At 37.1% G+C, this 26,759-nt stretch overlaps 1 protein-coding gene across 2 annotated transcripts in view; it reads left to right on the top strand.

The window, feature by feature from the left end:
- Positions 1–26,759, top strand: part of LOC145981978 (uncharacterized) — a 69,508-nt gene that overhangs the window by 30,502 nt on the left and 12,247 nt on the right. For both annotated transcript variants that reach the window (XM_083115493.1, XM_083115492.1), the window contains 5 exons: positions 1,085–1,339; positions 6,610–6,813; positions 7,631–7,857; positions 13,895–14,147; positions 23,799–24,023. In XM_083115493.1, the coding sequence (XP_082971619.1) occupies positions 1,085–1,339; positions 6,610–6,813; positions 7,631–7,857; positions 13,895–14,147; positions 23,799–24,023 (1,164 nt within the window). The remainder of the gene's footprint in view (positions 1–1,084; positions 1,340–6,609; positions 6,814–7,630; positions 7,858–13,894; positions 14,148–23,798; positions 24,024–26,759) is intronic.

Below are 26,759 nucleotides of genomic sequence, written 5' to 3'. Positions count from 1 at the left end.
AAATGAGTGTAGATCGGAGACTAATTGCCCTAGAGAGATGAGTGATATACCGTTGTACGTGGAATGAACCAGAGATTTAGACTATATGAAATTTATGCAAATTCGGCGTATATGTGGCAGGGGGGAGGGGGCTAACTCTCAAAATTCCAAAATTTCGGAAAAAAAAAATTGGTTCCCCCACCCTCCCCACAAGAAAAAAGTGCATGACAGTGTCGACATGCACATGGAAATGATCGCTGACATGTAAGGAACACAAAAATATTTGCATTATTATCATATGACCAATGTAACTTGAGTTGTACCCTCAAATGGAATGGTCGGCACACCACTGATTCAAGCTTCAAAATGCAGCGGTACCTTGAAATGACTTTAGCTCAGAGACTATTTGCCCTGGAGATATGAACGATATACCGTTGTACGCAGAATGAATCACAGATTCAGACGATATATAATTTGTGCACATTCGGCGTATATATGGAGGGGGAAAGGGGGGAAATCCCCTGAAAATACTTTTTCTTTTAAAAAATGGGGTTTCGCCCCCCCCCCCCGAAAAAAAGGATATGAAAAGTTCAAAATGCACATAGAAATTATCGCTGGAATGTAAGAAACAGAAAAATATTTGCATCATTGTCGTGTGACCAATGTAACTTGAGTTGTACCCCCAAAAGGAATGGTCGGTACGCCACTGATTCAAGCTTCAAAATGCATCGGTACCTTGAAATGACTAGCTCAGAAACTAAATGCCCTAGAGATATGAAAGATATACTGTTGTATGCAGAATGAATCACAGATTCAGACGATATATAATTTATGCACATTCGGCGTACATATGGAGGGGGAAAGGGGGAAATCCCCTCAAAAATACTTTAAAAAATGGTGTTCCCCTCCCCCCCTCCCGAAAAAAGGTCAAAATGCACAAAATGCAAAATTTATGCAAAATAACTGGAGATCCTGGAAAAGTCCTGGCATGTGTTTTACCAAAATAAGTGTAACCCTTCCATGATATTCAGTATATGTTTCAACTTTGCCTTTTGTGTTTCATATGTTGTTGTTGCATTTGATGTTTTGTCTTTTGTTATCATAGAAGCTGAAGCAATATGATGTAGAGCTTTCAAAGGCTTTGGACCTCGCCAAAGCTTTCAAGGAGAAAGGAGATGCAGTTGAAGAAGAGAAGAAGATACTGCAAGGTCAGCATGCAAAGTGTATTCAGGAACTGGCAGAAAAGCTGCAAGCTGAAGCAGAGAAGTTCAGCTCATCTCTGCATGAGAAGGAGTCGTTGCTACAGGAGAAGAAGGAGTTATTACTGAAAATCGATTCGCAGGAAGAATCCTTGAATAAGGTACAGAGTTATGTCTCTTAACTCACATTGTGTGCTAACATTACAGATTAAGGAAATGAGATACAGTTTTGCATAAGATGTAAATTTATTTCAATTTTTTCAAAATGCTTGTGAGTATTAGTAACAAAAGAAAACAACAATGATTTCACACACATGGATGGTGTACTACGTAGAATTTTCAGCAAAATATGTAGGCCCAACCAGAACTTGAACCCGGATCTCTGGCATACCGTGTCATAGCTCTACCAACTGAGCTACAGAGCCAGCCTGGCGAGTGTATCCATATTCGAGTCATGTTTTAGGTTATGGATTTTCATCATGTTGAAGTTGTAAGTGCAATTATTAAGCCACGTATTAAAGTATGGTTAAATAAATGCACTTTGACCTCCCATGTTTTTCTTACGGACAATGAAAGTTTTCTCTTTTCAACTTGTGTTTACTCAACAGAGCAATATTTTGGCTTTTTTTTTTTTGTAAGAGCCAGTTCTTCTTTTTTCCGATCGTGTGCTTTGTGCAGTCTATTAAGAAATGTTTTTCTAGGGTATCTAGAAAGTAATACTTACCAAAGCTCCCATGTAAAATTCTAACTTCCATCTGCCACTAGGCTCTTCATGCTCTGTGAGGGAAACTGCACCCCTTGACTTTAATGTGTCTATCTATTGTTGTGTAACTTGTTGAAGGTCAGGGTGATTAAGATCACCAATGTCATTGGCTAGTTAGGTTCAAGAAAAGACAGGGCTCTGGTTGGAGTTTAACCTTTTGGACCCTCTTTCGCCAGGTAAGCCCCAGGTGCCCAGGCCAATTTTTGAGCAAAATGCAGAGTTTTATAAAAATGACTGGAGATCGGAACCTAATTGCCATAGACAGACGAATAATATATCGTTATACGTGGAATGAAACATAGATTCGGACTATATAAAAATTCATGCACATTCGACATATATATGGAGGGAGGGGAGGAACTGGAAAATTCAATAATTTTTTTGAAGAAATGGGGATTTCGCTCCCCCCAACCCAACAATAAAGTACAGGAGTTTGTCAAAATACACATGGAAATAATCGCTGGAGTGTTAGGAAGAAGAAAATAATTGCACTATTATGATATGAACAATACAACATGACTTGTACCCCCAAAACGATATGTCTGCACGCCACTGAGCCATTCAGCAAAATGCACAGTTACCTTGAAATGACTGTAAGTCCAAAGCTAATTGCCCTAGATGGACAAATCAAGTACTGTTATACGCGGAATAAACCATAAAGTTGGACTATATAAAATTTATGCACATTGAGTGTATATATTAGGGATGGGACCGATTAATCGGTACTCTATCGGTATTGGCCGATATAGGCATATCGGTTTATCGGTAAAATTACCGATTATTTTACCGATCCGATATATCGATAAATATCTAATAATAATTTAGTGCAAAATTCTGCCATTTTCTTGTAATTTTTATGGATAATCTCGATGCCCTACTTTTTAAAAAAGTAATTGTCTAAATATTCAACTTCTTTTGCACTGCAGTCACCTCGAAACACATATTTATTAAGGAGATCAATGAACATTTCAGGTTCTTCATGGACCATTTCTAATTTTATATCGGATCGGTAGAATATCGGTTATCGGTATCGGTAAATTTTATATCGGTACTTTATCGGTATCGGTCAAAATTTCATATTGGCCCATCCCTAGTATATATGGATGTGGGGAAAGGGGAGGAACTGGAAAATTCCAAAATTTCTGAAGAAAAATTCCCCTCCCCCCCCCCCCCCCCCTCCGCCCCTGGACAACAAAGTACAGGACATTGTCAAAATACACATGAAAATGATCGCAGGCATGTTTGGAACAAGAAAAAATTGCACTATTATCATATGAGCAATAGAACACGACTTGTAGGCCCCCCTCCAAACAACATGTCTGTGCACCACTGATTCAAGCCTCGGATTGCAGAGTTACCTTGAAACGCCTCTATATTGGAGGCTAATTGCCGTAGATGGATGACTCAAGTACAGTTATACACAGAATGAACCGTAGATTCAGACTACATACAATTTAAGCACATTGAGTGTATATATGGATGCGGGGGGAGGGGAGGAACTGGAAAATTCCAAAATTTCTGAAGAAAAATGCCCATTCCCCCCTCTGCCCCTGGACAACAAAGTACAGGACATTGTCAAAATACACATGGAAATGATCGCTGGCATGTCTAGAACAAGAAAATAATTGCACTATTATGATATGAACAATACAACGCGAGTTGTACCCTCCAAAAGACATGTCTATGCACCACTGACTCAGTTTCAAAGGAAGCTGCCATCCCCCCCTTTTTTTATGGAAGAACAAGGTGTGCAAGTCATTATTGTTTAATATATGTGTTAACAATAATATGAAAGAAGAAAATTGCAATTCGAGCCAAAAATAGCGACATTATAACATAAAAACTACGAGCATAACAAGGTATCTTGATTGAGATACTTGGCCACCCGGGGGTTACAGGAAAGTATCTCTCGGGCACCAAGAGGTTAAAGCATCATCGTCCTCCTTATTGGCATAAAATGATGAAAGAAAACAGGCATGTATCCCAAAATACCCTGCCTCGCTTGCTCATTTTGTCATTTCAGTCATTGTTGATCAGTCTGGTCCCTCGGGGGCAGCATTTCAGCTTCACCTAATGGGACTTGGGTTGCAGAACAGGGTGCCCCACAGTGACACCAGTGCTTCAGCTTGGTTCCTCACAGACAATGGTTTAGTCACCGTAGCACTCGGCACTCGATTTGTACTGCCAGGTTCCATGTCAGTACTCCTGTTTAAGCAGAATTAGCCTGTTAATGCATGAGAAATGCCAGTGACAGCACTAGTAATAAAATGGAGGATGTACTCAAACTGTAATGAAGCAGGTACTCAAGGAGTGTTCCATTTTCATTTAAATTAGGTGCTCTGTCTCATACTTTACAACCTAGCTATTTCTCATAGATATATACAGGGTGCAGCAATGTATCGGACGATTTTACAACACTGGATATAACTAGTTGTTGCATCAGAAGTAACACTACTGCTGCCTTGCAACCCCTTCTTTACCATTCAGTTATGATGGAGTCGTGAAGCAGGTGCACCATTGTAATACCACATTAGAGAAACTGTGATAGGTAAGTTTCCACCCAGCATTCATTTTGGAAACATTAATATTCCAAGTCATGATACGATGTTTTATGCCCATGTATCAAACATGGGTCAAGAACTTCGAAGAAACTGTTTCTGAAGATCGGATCTGGGAAAAGGTTGCTCAAATTCCTGTGGTGTGTAACCTACGCAAAGGACTGCACAGATATGTAATTATTGTTTTTTGTAATATGCTTTTGCAGCGAATGCGAGCTATGCCCTGTTACACAACACCACCATAACTGAATGGTAAAGATAGTGGTAGTCACATATTACAAGGGTCACTATTTATATTTTGAGCCTTGGCAACAATGATTGAAGTTAGGCACGATTTGACGTTTGCATGGAATCGTCTGGCATTATTGACCATAATGTACTTCAAATGTTTTGTCAATAGCTTCATTTGTGTTGTTTATGTTGCCTTGGAGATTGCGCGACAACAATAAAATGGAATTAACTCGTGAACATTTTCGTGCAATGATTTTTTACGATTTTCTACGTGGATTATCAAGACAAGAGTGCAACGATCAACTTACTTCCACATTTGGCGATGAAGCCCCATCCTTTGCCACTTTGAAATGCTGGTATAACGAATTTAATCGTGGCCGCCATTCGCTCATCGACGAGATTCGCGAAGGTCATCCAAAATCAGTTGTTGTTCAAGAAAACATTGATGCTGTGCAAAACCTAATACTGCAAGATCGTCATGTGACATACTGTGAGATTGAGGCAACCATAGGCATTAGTTCCACCAGCATATATAAAATATTACATGATCATTTAGCTGTGAGAAAGGTATGTTCTCGTTGGATCCCACACAATTTGACAAAAACTCAAAAAGATGCTCGCGTCAATTGGTGCAAACAAATGCTCAATAAATACAATCGTGGTGCTTCAAAAGACGTATATAAGATTGTAACAGGTGACGAATCATGGATATATGCATATGAGCCAGAACGTAAACAGCAGTCGACTGTATGGGTGTTTCAAGATGAACCCAATCCAACAAAAGTTGTTCATGCTCGAAGCCCATTGAAACAAATGGTCGCCTGTTTTTTCGGGAAAACTGGTCATGTGGCAACTGTGCCTTTAGAGGAACGTAGAACGGTCAACTCTGAATGGTACACAACAATTTGTTTGCCAGAGGTCTTCGGTCAAATACGGAAAACAAACAAACGCTGTCGGATCATTCTTCATCAAGACAATGCCAGCTGTCACACATCTCGTCTAACAACCGACTTTACGAACAGTCAAAAAATCGAATTGATGGGTCATCCGCCGTACAGTCCTGATTTGGCACCCAATGACTTCTTCTTGTTCCCGAATGTCAAGAATAAATTGCGTGGACAACGATTTTCGTCGGCAGAAGACTCCGTTGATGCATTCAAAAACCATATTATGGAGGTGTCTCAAGAAGATTGGAAAAACTGCTTTGACAAATGGTTCGAACGAATGCAAAAGTGTATTGACCATAAAGGAGAATACTTCGAAAAACAATAAAGCAGTTTTCAATGCCAAATTCCTGTTTTTTCATTGTTAGGCTCAAAATATAAATAGTGACCCTCGTACCTCTGATGCAACAACTAGCGACATTCAGTACTGCAAAATCGACCAATTCATTATGCGTCAAGAATGACAGAACATGCTCATCTGTATTCCTATGGACTTGTGCATATAGCACCTTGCCATGAAGGCATATTTAGGGGATGTGGGGGTAGGGCCCCACACATTCTCAATCTCAGTCTGTTTGGAGGTGATGTGATCAGAACCATCCTCCGGCTGCCTTTTATCCCCCAGGGTTGCTCCCAGGTACCCATTGATTATAGGCTGGTGAGCCACAGAGCTGCTTTATGCAGGGATAAGGCCAGAAAAATTCCGATCTTAAATCACCTACCCTGGGAATCGAATCCGGGTCTACCATGTGGCAGTCAGACACCATACCGACTAGACCACAGCGGCTCTGAGAAATGAAAAGGTGTTAATTTTTATTCATGCAACCCCAGTGGCTTATTTTACATGTTTATCAGGATTTTGCACCTTGCCTTAGTTCAAATACAATTCAGTATTAAGCATCTTGTGTAAGCATATATAAATATTTCTCTTCTAGGAACAGACATTGTTGCGAGATGCTGAAGGTGAAATAGAGAAAGCTAGGAAAGCTCTTGGGACTTGCGAAGCAGAATTGTTTGTTCTCAGGGAAGAGAGGGAGACACTGCAAGCGAAATTGAAGGACGAAAAGGGAAAAAGTAGCCATCTTGAGCAGCAAAAAGTTAGCTTACAAAATACTTTGGAAGAATTAAGGAAGAGGGAGGTGAGTGCATTTTTATTTTGTTGATTTGGTTATTTGGCATAACTTTAACTTTTGGTTAATTGTAGCGTTGAAGATGAGATGAGATGATGAAATGGATGAAGGAACACTGTCCAAAAAACACCCATGCACAGGCTGGGCTTCGAACCTGGGACCCTGTCATCTCAGCATGCTGGGCTAACCACTCTGCCACAGGAGTGCATTTTGAATTTGGACATAAATATACTCTCGCATACTGTCATACTTTCCCAGGGAGCAGGGTTAAACATTCCTATTGATATGTTCATCCACAGTGAGATGTGTCGCATGTTGCTTCAATATGAATGGTCCAATCAACATCCTTTGCCGTTTCCTGCCTCTGGGTGGGTCAGCATTGAAGTCAAGCCTCTCCATTTTTCCTGGTTGTCCACCACTCCTCTCTTTCCATGGTGTTCCAATCTTGTCCTCTTCTCCTAACAGTCTCCGCTATCTGCTCTTTCCATAGACATCTTGGGTCTCCCCCTTGGCCTTATTCCCACTCCTTGTGCATTGTAACCTCTTACTGGTAATCTTTCTGCATCCATCCTCTTCATGTGTCCTAACCATCTCATCTGTGCCTGATCTATCCTGTCCTGAAACTGACCACTCTGTATAACAGGACGATTAAAATTTTATTTTTTAGCAAGCTGTAATTGTTTTCATTGTAAAAGTAACTATTATTTCATCACACTTACCCGAGGGAAGTAACTTGTATTGCATTAAAAGTAACTACTTCCAAACACTAGTTGCATTATCATTCAATGAATAGTTGCACTTAATGAAGAGAATCCTTTCTACCTAGAAAACTGCCGTAGATGAAGTGAAGCTGTTGCAAGGACAACTAGAGAGAGCGAAGGTGGAACTGAGGGACTACTACCAAGAGCAGCTGGAAATTGCTGTTCGGGAGAAGTTGCAGGAGTTCCAGGAGCAACTGGACGGAGTTGAAACAGCTATGCAACAAGATCTGGAGAATCAGGAGAAGGCTTTCCACGAAATGGCAAAGACACAATTGTACCAGCTTGCAGAAAAGTATGTTTTGCCTAATCTCTTTTTTGTTGTTTTTTCCATAACATTGAAAAAAAATAATTTTGAATTACTTCCTTGTTAGAGATATTAGAGATGGACTGATATGAAATTTTGTCGGATACCAATAAATTACCAATATAAAATTTACCAATAACTAGGGATGGGTCGATATGAAATTTTGGCCGATACCAATAACTGATATTCTACCGATCCGATATAAAATTAGAAATGGTCCTGGAAGAATTTCAAAGGTTCACTGACCTCTTTAATAAATGTGTGTTTCAAGGTGACTGCAGTGCAAGATAAATTGCATATTTAGACATTTACTTTTTTAGAAAGTAGGGCATGGATATTATCCATAAAAATTACAACAAAATGGCAAAATTTTGCACTAAATTATCAGATAATAATCGATATATCGGATCGGTAAAATAATCGGTAATTTTACCGATATGCCTATATCGGCCGATATCGATAGAGTACCGATTAATCGGTCCCATCCCTACCAATAACCGATATTCTACTGATCTGATATAAAATTCCAAATGGTTCATTGACCTCATAATATATGTACGTTACCAGATAAACCAAACTCCTGCATTGGAAAAGAAGCTGTATATTTAGAAATTTACTTTTCAAAACAACATATGGGATAGAGATTATATGTTTATATCCTTAAAAATTGTAACAAAATGACACAATATTGCATTAAAATTATGATATTTGTAGATGTATCGGTAATTTTACTGATAAACTGATGCATCAATATGCCTATATTGGCTGATATCGATTAATTAATTAGAGTACCGATTAATCTGTCTCATACCTAAGAGAAATAATACAGTGTGTCCCAAGGTAGTGTTTACATTCTCTGAATGTTAATAACAGGAACACTAATAACAGCTAGTATGAACTTCATTTTGGTGTCATTCAAAATGACCACCATTGGCAGCAGTACATCGTCTGCAATACTAAACAGATCAACAAACACAGATATGATTTCTATGGGAAGGGAATCACAGGTAGTCTCAATGGCATGTCCCTTGTCATCCAATGTCCATGGCTTTGTGGTGTACACATCCTTCGTCACAGTTCCCCACAGGTAGAAATCTAATAAGTGTTAAATTTACTCACTGCCATTTTGTATACCGCCTGGCGGGCTGTGATGAAACTAAAAACAACAGAATGCCTACTTACACACTCTCAACATTGACACTGGAGCTTCAAATAGAAGTCAGTTAATAGTTTCTCTGTTATTAACATTCAAAGCGTGTAAACATTATTTGGGGACACACTGTATTATTAATTGGAACTTTTGGTGTCTTTTGTGTGTACATCTTTAATATCCTCAACACAGTGTTGGACTACATGTATTGTACAGCTTTTCAGGAGTTAAGAACACAATAGAATCTAATGTCAGATACTAAAGTAAGATGATAAGTATCAGTGTTGTAACAATTAAAGCAAAACATATGTGACCCTCCCGTGATGGTAGGGATGTTTCGAAGCCGATTACAGATGTATGAAAATCGGCAGAAATTGACATATCAGCATCAGCAAAAATCCGATATTTAAACCGGTAGAGATAATACTAGTTTTTTACCATCCAATAAGTTTTATATTTTAGTTTTATTGAAAATTAGGTTATGATTCTTCATCATTGTAGAGTTTTTGTAACAAAATTATTGCAAACTCTCATTCAGAGGATCAACCTACCTCAAAATCAGTAATTAAACAGTACATTGCTGAACCAACTAGTCCACATGACCAGGATCCACTGTTATATTGGAAATTCAAAAATCAGTATTCAGTGAATGAGTGTTCGGTGTTGCTGAACAGATTTGCAATAAGAGAAGAAGTAGGTTACTTCCAGAAGTGCTTCCAACACCCATGTTTCTGAAGTTGAATCTGCTAGCATTAAATTTACAATATTAAGAACAAGAATTCATTTTGCATTTCAAAGAACTGCTTGTGTTCTAATGTTAAATCTGTTGAGAATATATGTTCTTAAAAGTTCACATAACCACTTTTTGTAGATGCAAATGTACATATGATATGCAATAGAAATGTACACTACATAGCAAATGTATTTTTGTCATGGTGAAAATAACATCCCATTTCTGTTGAATAATCTTATGTATCGGAATCGGTTAAATATCGGCATCGGTTCCAAAAATTATCGGTGAGTACATCGGCATCGATGGATTTTCAGCTTCGTCACATCCCTACGTGATGGTGTAGTTGTAAGCAGTTACATTGTAATGAAAGAGTCTTGAGTTCAATCCTTGGCGAGGCACATTCCACATTGATTTGGATCCCACTTTAACTTTGGGTTCAATCTCAATTACCCTATCTGTAGGGACACTGATTTATGGTAAATAAAATTCATGAATTTCACATTTAAAAAGTATATAAAAGCGGCGAAAAAAGATCATTTCGTTGGAAAAGCGGTAAATAAAAGTCAAAGTTAAGTAGTCTGCACCTACCTTTTATCAGTTAAAGTGTACACTTAACATAACCTCTGCATTGCATGGTTTTAAATTGTATCTCTCGTTAGTCATTATTAAGAGACAATTTTATCGTAAATAAAAACTGAGGAGAGCGGTAAATAAAATATTATATCAGTGGTATATACCAGCAGTGAAAAAAAAAATTGGCACACACTTTTTCATCATTGGAGGAAACATCATACAAAAGAGCTATAAATTGATACACTACTTCATTTTTATATACTGTACACATACACAAGTACTTAGCTGTCCAACCAAAAAGAAAACATCAACACAAAATCACTTCATTTCTAAATTACATATCTTAAGTGATTTATCCATTGTATGTATTTAAAGGATATCCTTGCTGTCCATCAAATAGAATAATCACTACTGCACATACACAAACACATGTTGAAAATCACATGATAAACAAAATTCATTCATGACTGAACACAAATGACACCATTGTTTCCCTTGATGTGCGGGAACAGACTAATCTTATCGCTGCTACAGCTAGCAAGTTCAATGAAACTGGAAGTTGAGTGGAAATTCGGGGGAAAAAAGGAATGCAGCTTGATTTCGAACTGAGATTATGTACATGGGAAATCCCAATTTGCAGCATCTTCCTGATGTGATAGAAGATATAACGTTTTTCAGCTGCAAGTGGTAAGAAACTTTAGGCAAACGTTTCGTTAAAAATCGACAGTTTGCGCGCACAACCTCGATTGCCGGTTTTTGCTTGTTTTCTACATAATTTGATGATATTTCACTGTTATTTCGCGAAAAAGCGTTCATTTCGTGGAAAAGCACACATTTCGCATTACTTCGTGAATAAAACTCATGCATGTTTCATCATTGGGGGTGTAGTTACGTGCAGAATGTTCAAAATTGCCTCTTTTTTTCACATTTCGCAATTTCGCGCATCGCGAAAATTCAATGTCCCTACCTATCTGCATTAAATGTACTTAAAATGAACAACCAAGAGAATATGTCTTTGGAAGTAGTTGAAAGTTGCATATGTAGTACATCAAAACATTGAAAAGGGGTAAAATGGCTAAAATCTTTGCTTTGAAAGGCCAGGCTGTGGGCAGTGATGTGCATTGTTAACACGAGACAGCTGACAACTATGAAGCAGTTTTTAATCAAGTGACTTTTATTCTTTTAGCCATTTTTCTTTCCATTTTTACCTTTCTAATGTGATTTTATTGGAGAACCCTGAAGAAGGATCCAGTGATGGACCCGATATGTCGGTTTTAGAACTCATAAGCCAAAACTGTATTTCATCTCTAATAGCAACTGTGGCTATGTGAACATTTAAGAAATTATTCGTACTGTATTTATTGACTTGTGATGTAAATGTGTGTATTGTGATGTTTTTTTAACATTGAGAAATTTATATGAAACCATTTCTCTCACACTCTCTAGTATGGTTCGTGAATGGTTCTTGCGTCAGGAAAGCGATATACGAAATCCAATCGAATGCATCTGGATCCGATGACATATCAATAAACATGTTAAAGCTCTCTCTTCATCATATCCTCCCACCGCTCACGCACATAATCAACTACTCACTCTCCACGGGCAGTTTCCCTGATTCTTGGAAGGAGGCAACGGTAATTCCCATCCCTAAAAAACAGAACCCGGTTTCTGTGAATGACTTGTGACCCATCAGCATTCTGCCGGTGCTTTCAAAAATCATCAAAAAAAATTGCAAATGATCAAATTCGAAAGCATATTGACAAACTTCATATCCTTCCCCGGCAGCAATCCGGTTTTCGCCCTCACCATAGCACACAAACGGCACTCTTAAAAGTAACCGACGACATTTTTAACTCGATGGATCAATCTAACGTAACACTACTGGTGTTGCTCGACATTAGCAAGGCTTTTGACACTCTACCGCATAAGCTCCTTCTGGCCAAGCTTCATTATTATAAATTCTCGCCGACGGCACTTAAGTGGTTCAAAACTTATCTTAGCGGAAGAAAACAGCAGGTTAAGACAGGGGAGCTATCTTTTCCACTTCACGTACGAGGTGGGGTGCCTCAGGGCTCGATCCTTGGTCTGCTGCTATTCACGGTCTCAGCCGCTGATTTAGTCAAGTCTGTGAAAATATGCAACGTTCACTGTTATGCTGACGACACTCAATTGTACATATCCACAAGTATATCAAAATTACAGGATGCGGTCGCACTTTTAAACCAAGATTTGAAGAACATAAGCGATTGGTGCGCTTCAAATGGGTTAGTAATAAATTCAAACAAATCAGTATTTACAATTATCGGAACAGGCAGTCTCTTGAAACATATTGACATCAATGAATGCGAAATAATTCTTCACACACAGCGTATTAAATTTTCTCAAAGAGTAAAAAACCTAGGACTGATCATGAACCAGCAGCTCGATTGGTCTGAGCACGTGATACAACAATGTGGCAAGGCGTATTGAATATTAAAAAGCCTCTATCTTCTGGTAGACTTCCTCTCTCCTAAGATAAAATTAAACCTAGTGCAGTCTCTTATCTTCCCCCTATTTGACTATTGTGATGTTGTTTATGGGCTAAGAATAACAAAAAAGCTTGCAATAAAAATACACAAAGTTCAAAACGCATGCATTAGATATGTATATAGAAAGAAAAAGTGTGAACATATTCTCCCTGTGCTTAATGAGCACGGAATCCTCTCCATGGCACGACGGAGAAAACTGCACTTGTTTTGTACACTGCACAACATAATTAATAGCAAGAGCCAAAACTACCTCTTTTCGAAATTGAACTTCAGAAGCAAAATTCATTCGCATTCAACCAGAAATGCTACCAGTTTCAGCTTACCTCGTTGCAGAACTTCAGCTTATCAGGCCTCTTTCAGTTACGCAGCACCCAAAGCCTGGAATGCACTACCAAATCTAACCAAAATCAAAATTTCAGACGTTTTCGCGATATGCTCCGTGAATCACTGATAAACGATCAGAAGCAGGGTAAATCAACTTATGAATAATGATAAATTCTGTGAGTTGTCAGAATTTATTTTTTTCTTACTATCAACTTTCTCGACTTCAGTTACTTTATTATCTAATTCACTGCTAATATTGTTCCAATGTATATGATTTTATTCCTATTGTATTTTATTGTACTTTCTTGGTCAATTTCTTTGTAATATGAATTTCATTTTAATTTTTAGTTTTTATCTGTTATATTGTATGAGATTTTATTCCATTTGTATTTTATTGTACTTTCTTGTTCATTTTCTTTGTAATCTTGAATTTTATTTTATTTTAATTTTAATCTGTACTTTTTGGGGTTAGGTGGTACACCAGCAACAGCTGAACCTCGCCCAGCAATAAAGTCAATTCAATTCAATTCCGTTCTTTAAGCTAGGTTTATAGCTGCAGCAACACAAGTCTTCCATCTGTCCAGGCCTCTTACCATCAATTTCTACGAAGCTAGGACATTTCTTCTTCTTTTTATAGTAATAAAAACCATGATATTATTTTACTACAGTTGCTGTGTGTGTTGGTATAATTGCTGAATTTTAATTTGAATATTACAGACACCAGCTGGAACTGAAACTGCTAGAGGATAAACACAGAGAAGAGTTGGAGAAGGGGCAGGTGCAAGCAGAGAAAGCTCAAACTGAGGTGAAGAATCTTCAAGCAAAGCTGGAACTCTATCAAACTCAAAAGAACGAAGTTGCTAAGAAGCTGCACCATGTTATGGAAACCCAGTGGCAGGAAGCACTGAAGATTGTTTGTGGTAACACCTCTCCAGTTTCGGCTGCCCAGGGCAATTTGGAAAAAATGAAAGTGAGTGTACACACATTTTGCAAGTGTTTATTTTTGGTTTTGATTAGCAATGGGACAGATTAATCGGTATTATATTGGTATCAGACGATTATTTTACTGATCCAATATATCTATATAATAATAATAACCCGTGGCTCGACAGCCCTTGAAGTTCCTTGCCCAATCTCCTGACCGCTAGTCTCCATCCCACAATCCTACCTAGAGGTGTGGAGTTCTTCAATCGGAAATCGGGTGCTGTGGGGTCAGCATGCTGAACCCCCCTCACATTATAGGAGATTTCTGAGACCAGGTTATGCTACTAACTCGTACCTCCCCAATTTCCTCATGATGGTCTGTTGCCACCGGTCCTATACACAAGCTGAGAAGCCAGAGACTGAACCCAGGTGGACTCGAACCCATGCCGTCCCACAGTCAGAGTCCAAAGCACAACACCAACACATGTCCATGGAGGAGGACCCAATATATCTATAAATATCTTATAATTTAGTGCAAATTGCAACAGTTCTTTAATTCAAAGACATTTTACAATTATATTTTGTTATTTAGTTGTGAGCATAATCTGAAAAGAATGAAGAAAATTCTGTTGTGCTACTCTATTCAATTTTGATGTTATTTTGTTTGTTATTCGTTACTATAGTGACTGTAGAAATTGGTTAATATACTAATGTGTTAAGTAACATTTGAAAAGTTATTTTATTTAAAATATTGCAACAAACTGCTCCACACTGGGGACAGTTGCAATAAATTGGCGACCCAGCCAGGATTCGAAAATTGTAAGTTGATAAGAACTGAACTGATAATGCTACAATGAAGAAAAGAGAAGTTCCTTACGTGCTTCGAAGTAGTGTGTGCCTTCAACCGGATCTCAGTGATGTTGCTGAAGTAAGCAACGAAGAGGATAATTCTGGTAAGCAAATGGAGGATTTACTTTGTTGTAAGGACAGATTTTCTGACACTCGCATGATTGAATGCACGTCATGCAAGAAATGGGAACACGTAAATTGTAGGGGTCTTACAGTTATTCACTGGGTAATATTCAGCTCTATGAAAGAAGACTATTACTGTAAGGCATGCAAGCCAGAATTCAATCCATTCACTCTTAAATCATACTTGGATACAGTAAATCCCAATATTGACCAAATTTTATCTGCTTTTCACTTGAGTTTGGCCCAACATGAGAATAGGTTGCAAGACAAGTTGCTCCAGAATACCGAAACACTGGAGAATAGGTTGCAAGACAAGTTGCTCCAGAATAACGAAACTCTGGAGAATAGGTTACTTCAGAACACTGAAGCTCTGGAAAATAGGTTACTTCAGAATACTGAAGCTCTGGAGAATAGGTTGCAAGAGAAGTTGCTCCAGAATACTGAAGCTCTGGAAAATAGATTGCAAGAGAAGTTGCTCCAGAATACTGAAGCTCTGGAAAATAGATTGCAAGAGAAGTTGCTCCAGAATACCGAAACGCTGGAGAATAGGTTGCAAGACAAGTTGCTCCAGAATACCGAAACGCTGGAAAATAGGTTACTTCAGAATACTGAAGCTTTGGAGAATAGGTTACAAGATAGACTTGATCAGAATGCTGAAACGCTGCGTGAAAGTTTACAAACAAACTGTGAAGTTTGGGGCACAAAATTGGTTAGGTTGCAGCAAAGTACTGAAAAACTGAACGAAGGACTCCAACATGTAGAAAATAAGTTGCAGCAGGTTTCTGATTCTTGTCAATCAGCTAATAGGTTACTAAATGAACGTATAAATGATGAAGTAACTTTATTAAATTCGAAAGTCAGTGATCTTGAATCAAAACTAGACCATCATGATGATGAGTTAAAACAACACGTATCAAATACACAGGTAAAGTTGCAAGAATTTGATTCTATGCTTAAGGATTTAAATGAGAAATGCATTAACTTAGAGCAAAGCGATGTTATTTGTACTAGTATGGTTAGAGACGTTCTACAACCAGATAAAGAACTAAGTAATGTTGATGTACTTGTTCATGAACATAGGCACATAGCATGCCAAACTGATACAAGATTAAATTCTAAAATAAAGCACGTTGTTTTTAGTGAACACAATAAATGCGAAACATTTCATACAGGTTCTTCTGGCTATGATACATCTGATGCTGAAGTGAATTCTGTAAAGGAAAATGTAACCAAATTGTGCAAGGGCAAATCTGCTCACAATAAAAGTAGAAATAAATTTGCTAAAGCTTCCACTTCACAAGGCAACAATACATATGCATTGCGGCATTGTGTTTTAGATAATACTGAAGTTAGTAATAGCAATCCTACTGTTGACAAAATCCATTGTACATGTTCACTCAATAACCATTCATGTCTTTCTTCGTTGAACAACTCTTTACTGTATGATAATAAGCACGTACATACTTGTGATACTGAAAATAATGCACCTAGTTCTTTATGTGCTACAGACACATCAAAGCAAATTTGTTCTACATCTAACAGAAATTCCATACCTTCTAGAACTTATGTTGCTTGTGATAGTAAAGACAATTTCACAGGTCTTGAAACTTCAGTATGTGGTTGCCAACGTCAAAGTACATGTCATTCCTTAATCCATGATCAGTTTCCTGATGACTTAAATGTAAATCATAGTCCTTGTACTAGAACAAACTGTACTTATAACCCGATGTGGCTGAATAATGATTCTGCATGGAATTCTTATAATCAGTCTGATACATGCTCTAATAGATTTTCACGAGTTAGTGAACTTAGTCAATTGCCACGTTTTGGAGGAGATGTTTCAAAACAGTCTGCTAGAGAATTTATCGAACAACTAACTACAATGTTAAACATAATTGGTGTTCCTCCCAAGTATAAATTATGTATAATTCGTAAGTGTTTTTATAATGTAGGCGCTTACTGGTTCAACAGTGAAAAGAAGAGTTTCATTTCTTATGAGGACTTTGTACATAAATTTCTTGATCAGTTTGCATCTAATGAGTTATTAGAAAGTCAGTTGACATTGTTACGATCAAGAAAATACAACCCAGCTTCAGGTTTATCATTGGAAGCATACGCTTTAAAAACGTACTCTGCTTATTGTAACCTTGTGGAAACTCCAAACAAAGTTGAAGTAATACGGATGATTTTGAAACAGCTACCTGAGTCAATTTCAAAGAATGTAGGCTGCCATAACATTACAGATCTTAAGCAACTGACGCAGAAATTAAGGACTATTGATTTGTATTCGAGCGAAAAGAATAAAAGTTTATCTTTGCCCGGTGATAATACAGATTCTGATGACAAGGCTAATAAGAAGAGAAGTTTTGACAGACCGAAATACTTCGTCAGGCAAGTAAATGTGGAGCGGAATTCTTATGATTCTACAACACAGACCGAAAATGCAGGAATCAATGTAAATCATCGCCCATCTCCCAGAAGATTTGAACGCAATCCCTCAAGAAGGCAGTTTGTAAGGTCTGAAAGAACTAATAATAACGTAAATAATTCGAATTTCAGACTTGGCAATACCCCAACATCTGATAACAGAAGATATAGTAGAACTGGAAATTACAATGAACAACCAATAGAGTATGTTAATGCATCTCATAGTTCACACGAAAATAGTGTTACAGTAGGCAGCACCAACTTGCAGCGTAATTCTGCAAATATGGAACACCTAACTCCGACTGCTACTACTACCACAAGTGCACATTCTTCTAACTACTTAAACAACTAAGGCAGGGTGATATGCTCCGATTTACCTTGCCACAAATAAATGCAAAGGAGCTGGATGGTAGAGTTAATAACCCTTATTTAGTACATGTTAAGGAATGTCTGAACGATTATAATAAAATTAAATCTTTAGGCGTTACCAGAGATAAAGTTTTATCTGTAGCATTTTTATTAGAATGGTACGATTCTGAACCAGAGTGGATTATGTCAGAAAACGGTACTCCAATACCAAAAATTGAGAATCCAGAAATACAAGGTAAAATTGCGGATCTGTCTTTAAATTGTTTAATTGATACTGGAAGTCAGTGTAATCTATTAGATTATAAAATCTGGACAATTCTAAGTTCAATTATACCAGGAGCAAAATTGGAACAATTAGAAGGAATTCAATTGGCTTGCTTTGCAGGAGATCAACGTATAAAGGTAATGGGTTTCAAATATGTAACAGTTCAAATAGCAAATGAGTTTTTCCACATGGGACTGTATATTGTCAAACAGTTACATGCTGATTTAATTTTGGGTTCGCCGTTTTTGTGGCAATATAAGGCGATTATAAATTACAGCAACGCAACCGTCATGCTTTCGAATTCATTAGGTCAGGAAATAATTACTCCGTTTTTAGTGCAATCTGAAGAAAGTCTTCCGTCAATGAAGGGAATAGTACGTTCTTGCAAATTACCAATTTCAACCACTTCACAAATTGAAGGAACATCTGACATCTCTTCGGAGGAAGATATTCGGCGTGCAGCGTACATGAACAATACTCTTCCATCTGATTGTTTGGATAAGTTATTTCATCTTCTTCTCGAATACCAAGTTTTATTTTCTGACAGACCTAAAAAAGCAAATGTGGAAGCTTACGATATACAATTGGATACTGATGTGCCAATAATAGCACCCACTTACCCGGTTCCTTATGCTAGACGGGATGATATGGAAAGAGAGTTACAAAAATGGCAACAGTGGGGCGTCATACAAGAAAGCACATCTCCCTATAGGAATCCACTCCACATAGTCCCAAAGGCGGGAGGTTTATGGAGACCAGTGGTCGACTTCCGTAAATTAAACCAACACGTAATTTCTCCGATGACACAGGTAGAGCCTATCTCGGAATTACTACAAAGATTGAAGGGAGCAAAATACTTCACATCTATTGACCTTAGTTGCGGTTATTTTCAGATTCCTTTGACACCAAGGTCGTTTAAGTTTACGGCATTTTCTTATAGAGGTATTTTGATGGAGTTCCATTTTTTGCCTTTTGGAATCAAAAGTGCCGTGAGTGTGTTCGTTGATAGAATGCATAAAATATTTGGCAATCATACAAATTCTTTCCTGATTGTTTATATTGATGATATTTTAATTTTCTCTCCATCAATTCAAAACCACTTAGAACATTTACGTTATGTTTTATCAACTCTGAAGACAGCTAATATGTCTATTAAATTGTCGAAATGCAAGTTCTTCCAAACTGAAATACATTTCCTAGGCCATGTGATTTCTGGAGAAACCATTCATATTGATCCTGAAAGGAACCAAGCAATCATGGATTTTCCAGTTCCTCAAAATAAGAAGGCTCTAAGGAAATTTTTAGGAATAGTAAATTGGAGGAGAAAATTTGTTCACAAATTTGCAATAATAGCTGCTCCTTTGTATGATTTACTAAAATCAAATAACAAGTGGGACTGGAAGGAGAATCATCACCAAGCTTTTAATGACTTGAAACAGCTAGTTACATCTCCTGATGTATTAGCTCAACCGGATTTTAGTAAAATTTTCCATCTTAACACTGATGGAAGCAAAGTTGGAATTGGAGGAGTTTTATGGCAGTTATCAGATGAAGATGAAACGTTAGTAATACAATATGTTAGTAGAGTATTGCGTGGTACAGAATTAACTTATTCAACTCATGAGATTGAATGTCTTGCTATCCTCTTTTCAGTAGAAAAGTTTAGTGTTTATCTTAGTGGAAGAACATTTGTTATTCATTGTGACCATCAGTCACTTTCATGGCTGCAGTCGGCTAGAAGTTTAAACCCAAGACTAAACCGCTGGGCATTAAAACTTCAAAGTTTTGATTTTACTGTTGAACATATTCAAGGTTCTACCAATATTGTGGCTGATGCCTTAAGCAGATATCCTGCAAGGTCACAGGGAGATTTATTCACATCGAAACTCTACGTTAATAATACAAATATCGATCTCCTATCCCAAGATACTCCACAATATTGGGTACAATCTCAACAGAACGATGAGCAGTGTCAAAAGTTAAGAATTGCGTTAAACAAGGGAGATACTAAGTTCGAAATCAGAGGACATTTTAGAATGCATGAAGATATCTTATTCTATAAATCTATTGCGTCTGAACACTGGAGAATATTTGTACCTAAAAAAGCTGTGGAAAAGGTACTGTATGATCATCATGATTTATGTGGACATTTTGGTTATTCAAAAACCTTCAGAAAGTGTTCAAAATTTTTCTTTTGGCCAAACATGAAAGCCAGCATTAAATTATATCTGAGAAATTGTCTTGAATGTGCCAAGTCAAAGCAGAGAGTGCAACGTATCACACGAGAAGATCTTCACATATTAACTCCTAAAATACATCAATTCCTTTCATTAGATTTGATTGGTCCGTTACCAGCTTCTCAAGGTTATCAATATATACTAAGTATAGTGGATCTTGCAAGTAAGTTTATTATGGTTTATCCTTTGCGTAAAGCTTCATCTATGGAAATTATCAATAAACTAAACCAATCGTATTTTCATCATTATCCTGCATGTCAAATTATATTAAGTGATAATGGTTCACAATTTAAATCTAAGGAGTGGCGAAGTTTTATTACCTCCAAGAACATCAAGCATATTTTTACTTCGCCATATTCACCACACGCTAATCCAATTGAACGCTACAATAAAGAGATTGTGCGTTTACTGAGGTTATTTTGCAAGGATAATCATAAATCTTGGGCTAAATGTTTGACAAACGTTGTCAAATTGTTGAACAATTCATATTCTGAATCTATTGGTTTTACACCTGCGGAACTATTTTTACACGATCAAGTTAAAGATAATATAACTAATATTGTCGATTGGCCTGAGAATATTGAAGAATTATCCTGGAAGGCAAAATACTTGGAGCTAAAAGAAAAACTTAAACATCGAAGAAATTCTAAAGGTGTTCAAACAAGCTCTGGTACTAAAAATATTGTCAAAGGAGATTTAATCATGATTAAAAATCATGCTAAGAGTTCTGCTTTAAACAAAACTATCTACAAATTGTATGATTTGTTTATTGGCCCATTCTTGGTAATAGAAGTAAGAAACAATTGTGCGACTGTAGTTTCTCTAGATGGAAAGGGAACAAAAGGTAGACAAAACCTAGAAAACATTAAACCTTTTAATTGTTCGGAGGAGAAAAGAAAGGAGTTGTTAAGAAATACTGATTTATGTTTTAATTGTACATAAGGGTTGAATTTGTTGTAATTTTGTGCAAAAACGAGTTCAGTTGTTTGCATTATGTATTTTATTATCATGTGTAAACCAGCATGAATTTATTATCTCTGTTCTGTTGATCATCATATTATCTTTTATGTAAGAACTTATGTTTGGCTTCTATTCTCACCAGTATGGTGTATGTCAATGTATTGAGGAAGAGTGTTGACACAAATAACAAAGGGAGAATTATACAAAGTGTCTCTCTGGAAGAATGATAAGAAGGAATATATATATATAATGTAAGTTGAATGTAATGCGGTTCGCATTTTTATTGAAGGGCTTCGTTTGCACATATAGTTTCAAACGGAAGAAGTGCACTCGTTAAGAATGAAACCTTTTTAAATGGACATAAGATGGTTATGAAATAGTAATGGTAATGAGATTGCAGTAAAGAAGAAATCTACTGAAGATGGCTGTAAAGAAGATGTGAAAGGAATAAGATTGCTGCCAAAGAAGTAGTAGAAGAAGAAGTGAAGATGATACATTGAAGATGTTAAGTTTGAAAAATATACGTATTTCTACATCAAAGTATGATGTCAACGTTTTCAACCGGAGGAGGAGGCTATTGCAACAGTTCTTTAATTCAAAGACATTTTACAATTATATTTTGTTATTTAGTTGTGAGCATAATCTGAAAAGAATGAAGAAAATTCTGTTGTGCTACTCTATTCAATTTTGATGTTATTTTGTTTGTTATTCGTTACTATAGTGACTGTAGAAATTGGTTAATATACTAATGTGTTAAGTAACATTTGAAAAGTTATTTTATTTAAAATATTGCAACAAACTGCTCCACACTGGGGACAGTTGCAAAATTCTGCCAGTTTGTTATAATTTTTATGGATAATCTTCATGCCCTACTTTACAAAATAGTAAATGTTTAAATGTACAACTTCTTTCGCATTGCAGTCACTTGGAAACACACATTTATTAAGGAAGTCAGTGAACCATTCAGGTTCTCCATGTATCATTTGGGACTTGAGCTTTTATATCGGATCGGTAGAATATCAGTTATCGGTATTGGTAAATTTTATATTGGTACTTTATCAATATCAGCCAAAACTTCATATCGACCAATCCCTAGTTTTGATTGACCTGAATAAGGACTCAACTAAATTATACTCCATGGCTGAAAAAACTTTTCAGTTTTTCATTGAGTGATCATGACTGTAACTGACATTCTTGATTGGAGCTTGCTACTACAGTGGAACCTAGAAATTTACATCTTCATGCTTTATACATTTTACCTTTCTGGTTCCAATAATGGTAAATCCAAGATGGAGCCACTTCATACTGGCCAATACATGTCGTTATTGTGGTCTCTTGTGATATTGGTTATAATTTAATCACCTATACCTATGGCCACATGTTTATTGTGAATAAAGATCAAGGTTTTGGTACAAAACTGGGCACATTTCAGGATCAAAATCAGTACATAAAATGGCATTTCGGTATTACAATGGTGAATATAATCCTAAACATTTTAAAACTATACTTATGAAACATAAACATTTCCTTTCTAATAGTGCATGTGTGTAGTTATAACATAAAGTTTATTCCATGTGTAAAGAAGTCCATTTTTGCTTCTCACAGTTTTACAGAAGAAGTAATAAATTTTCAGTGATTTTGCCTAACTCGCAGGAAAATTCAGAATTCAGAAAGTATTGTGTCAGTAAATAAACTCTAAATTTCATGTTTAAAAGTTTATTTCTCATTTTGCAGTCCAATTTGTATTATTTCATGAGAAAACATGGTGGGAAAATGTACCTCACACCTCTCAAGGCAATGAAAAATGGCATCATGTTATTTCACATTTCATGGTTCCATCAAAAACTAAATATATGCATATGTCTACCTGTACCATATTTAGGTAATCAAAGGATCCTGAGTTTGATATCCAGTGAAGGCACATAGTGGTTCGGGTCCCACTTTAAACTGTAGGTCCAGTCCCGATTAGCCCTTTTGTGCATAAAACCCAGAACTCATATTTAGGCATTTACTTTACAAAACTTGCTCAAGATAGGGAAACATGGAAGGCCTGTGTTGCTGCAGCCATGAACCTTCGGGTTTAAGAAGGCTAGAGAGTTAGTTAGTTACTTTACAAAACCAGGGTACATGAATTATGTGTTGAAATACATAAAAATAATAACAAAATGGCAGAATTGTACACTGAATTTCATGTTATTTATAGCCGATAAACCATTGTGCCTATATTAAGGAATTCCGACAAAGTAACGATTTGTCTGTTCCATTCTTACACCAGAATGAGAGAACTGTGACTTTTAGCAGATTCATGTAAACTGACAGGCAATAGAATAAAGTGAAAAATTGAACATTATCTGTGTGAGACAAAATTTAATTTAATGCTGTGCAAATAAAGAAGCAGATAGGCATTGTTGTTAGTTTGAGAAATAAGGGTCATGCAACTGAATACATGTTTATTTCTCTTTTACAGAAGATGAGGCGTAATTTCCAGCAGAATGAGGAAAGGAAAACTAGGACGTGGCCTATTTCAGAACATGAAGTTGCTCCTGGTTCTTCTCATCCTGATAGAAATGAACCAACTGTTTCACGTGATGGAGATTTGCAGAGGAGATTGTATCAAATGAGACCTGAGGAAAGAAGAAGAGAATTTGATACATCAACAATGTGCAGTGCAGTGAATCTGGGAGACATGCCTGTAAGTTAATATTTTTTAGGGATCGGACAGATTAATCAGTACTCTTATTAGTATCAGCCGATATAAGCATATCGGTTTATTAGTAGAATTACCAATTATTTTACCGATCCAACATATCTATAAATATCTTGTACTTTAGTGCAAATTTTATGGATAATCTACATGCCCTACTTCTTAAAAAAGTAAATATTTAAATTTGTAACTTCTTTTGCACTGCAGTCACCTTGAAACATGCATTTATTAAGGAGATCAATAATCCATACAGGTTCTTCAAGGACCATCTGAAATTTTATATCAGATCTGTAGAATATCGGTAAATTTTATATCGGAACTTTATCACTATCGGCCAAAATTTCATATTGGCCATCCCCAATATTTTTATTTTTACAGTATTATTCGAACTCTGGTCGAGCAAGAACTAGTTTCTGTGCTCTGTGGGATTGCATGAAAATTTCTTCAATTAAGCAACAACAGAAGGCAGGCAATTAAAAACAAGAGCTGCCAGATTTAGCACTTCCTGTCCTTAAAAGTGCTTTCAAGTTATTATTTTCAAGGATAAGTAATCCACTTATTTTTATTATTGGTTCTGACACATACTTGTTTTTAGCACAATATTTCTACTGCTTCAAAGTCTTCATCAGATGAGATAACGAGGATAATGAGTCTGATTTGGTTCTTGATTGTGCCAGAAATAATAATAAAATTAAGAAAACTAATAATTTATAGCATTTAATCTTAAAGGAAACCGAGTTACAGTCACTCATCTTAAAAAGTAAGTGCAGTCCAGTTATCTTTACTAAAAACTAAATGTTACTTGTACTTTGTTGCAAATAGTCTAGTCATCAGGTTTGGCCAATTTAGGCATATCAGTTAGTCAATAACATTGCTGATATGTCTATTGCTACTAATTATATAAAACTTCACTGTTTTAATGTATTATGCACCTAAAGCAGTTACATATGAGAGTAGTTCAAGTCAAACCTTGACGAGTTATTCATGGTGGTAAGTGTCTTCTATTACTGGTAGATGGCATGGAGGTCTCAGGTCAATCAATAGCGAGTATTGAAAATGGCAGACAATAGTGTCTATGCATGTATGGAACTGCATATTGCATACTGGAAGTTATAGCATTACATATGTTGACTCTTACATGGAATGGGTGTTCATCTGTGAACAGCCACTAGTGTAACGACTGATCACGTGATGCCTCCTGGTCACACATCATGTTTGCATGATGAGCCATGTAATTATGCTGTGTCAATGCTTGCAGTTGCTGTATGCTGTATTGAAACATCTTGACACCGTGTAAGGAACATTTTGCTCAGCTAACAAATAGTGCAGTGACTTCCATAGCCTCTGATTCATGGTTAGCCGAATGTCCTGTCCCTGCACTTCTTCGCATGTGAGACAGTCAGACAGACAGACCATTTGCCAGGAACGTGTTGTACCATTTCACAATGTCCCAATGTGAATGGATACGGTGACACGTACCGACATGGAAAACACTCTGGGTGCGTGTAACACTCAAAAAATGTTGCATGCCATATGATGCACAGTGCTTGCTGTTGTGTTGCGCTTTGCAGTGTATCTCTCATAAGGTACTGCCATGCAGTTGAACCAACTGTAAACATTTCGTTCATCCTACATGGGCATCCTTCCTGCTCACATGCAAGCAAAATACTCAGAGGTACATACATTATCTTGTTGTATGCAGTGATTTACTTTTCGAACATCTTCGATGGGTCACCCTGTATAAATTTATCGGTGTCAATGACTAACAATAGGTTCAAGCCAATTTCCAAAGTGTGAATATCTACCAAAACTGGTACACTGGAACCAGTATCTGAATTGGTAAGAACTTGATATTGATACTAAATGCCATAGCTTTTAAAGCTGATCAAAAGACAGCTTATCATTCATATTTACTAGCGTACAGCATTGCAGTCTGACCCTGCTGTAAGGGAATAACTTACACAGTCTGGCAATTAAGTAATGAGACTGATTTTACATTGTCCACCGTGTGCATTCTATCTGTGAAGTAACGCATGTGTTCATGATGTAGTGTGGTCCGTAATCCACAACCTGGCAACACTTCATGAAGTTGCGATGGGCATGCTGGGAATTATGCCGCCATGTCGTGAAGGAGGTGCAAGGGTGTCGTCAATTAATAGCTTTGGACCAGCGAGTGAACATCAAGTTTCATGAAAGGCATTCTGAAAACTGCTTGCGGGAATAAACATTTCTTGAATTCTATTGTTGTGGAGGACAAAACAGAGCATTTTTACTACGGTTCTTGTACGAACCGACAAATCACAGGATACAAGTCGCTAAATTTACCAAGAGGGAAGAAATTGCAGCTCGAAAAATCAATGGTGAAGACAATATTGTGGTTTTTACGACAGCAAAGGCAAAGGAGCTAGTGAACCCACACCATGCAGTCACGTAAACTGAGTGCAATGGTTGTTCCTGCACAACATGTGGACGAGTGGAACCCCATATGCGACAGTTCTGAGTATTCACTGCACCGTCCAGAGTAAAATGCACCTCATCAGTCCACAGAATATTCCCCGGCCACATGTCATCCACTTCCATGCGTGCCAAAAACCGATGGGCAAACTCACGGCGTTGTGGAATATCTTGGGATTTCAATTGGTGCACAATTTGAATCTTGTAGGGATACCAGTGTAAAATGCACCGCAATATCTTGCGAACTGTTGACCAGGGGAGTGACAATTC

Source organism: Lepisma saccharinum, chromosome 30 (assembly GCF_977018435.1).
Source record: "Lepisma saccharinum chromosome 30, izLepSacc3.1, whole genome shotgun sequence".
NCBI classification, from domain to species: domain Eukaryota; kingdom Metazoa; phylum Arthropoda; class Insecta; order Zygentoma; family Lepismatidae; genus Lepisma; species Lepisma saccharinum.
Note: the sequence above shows the minus strand (reverse complement) of the source record. Positions and strands in the feature narration are given on the sequence as shown.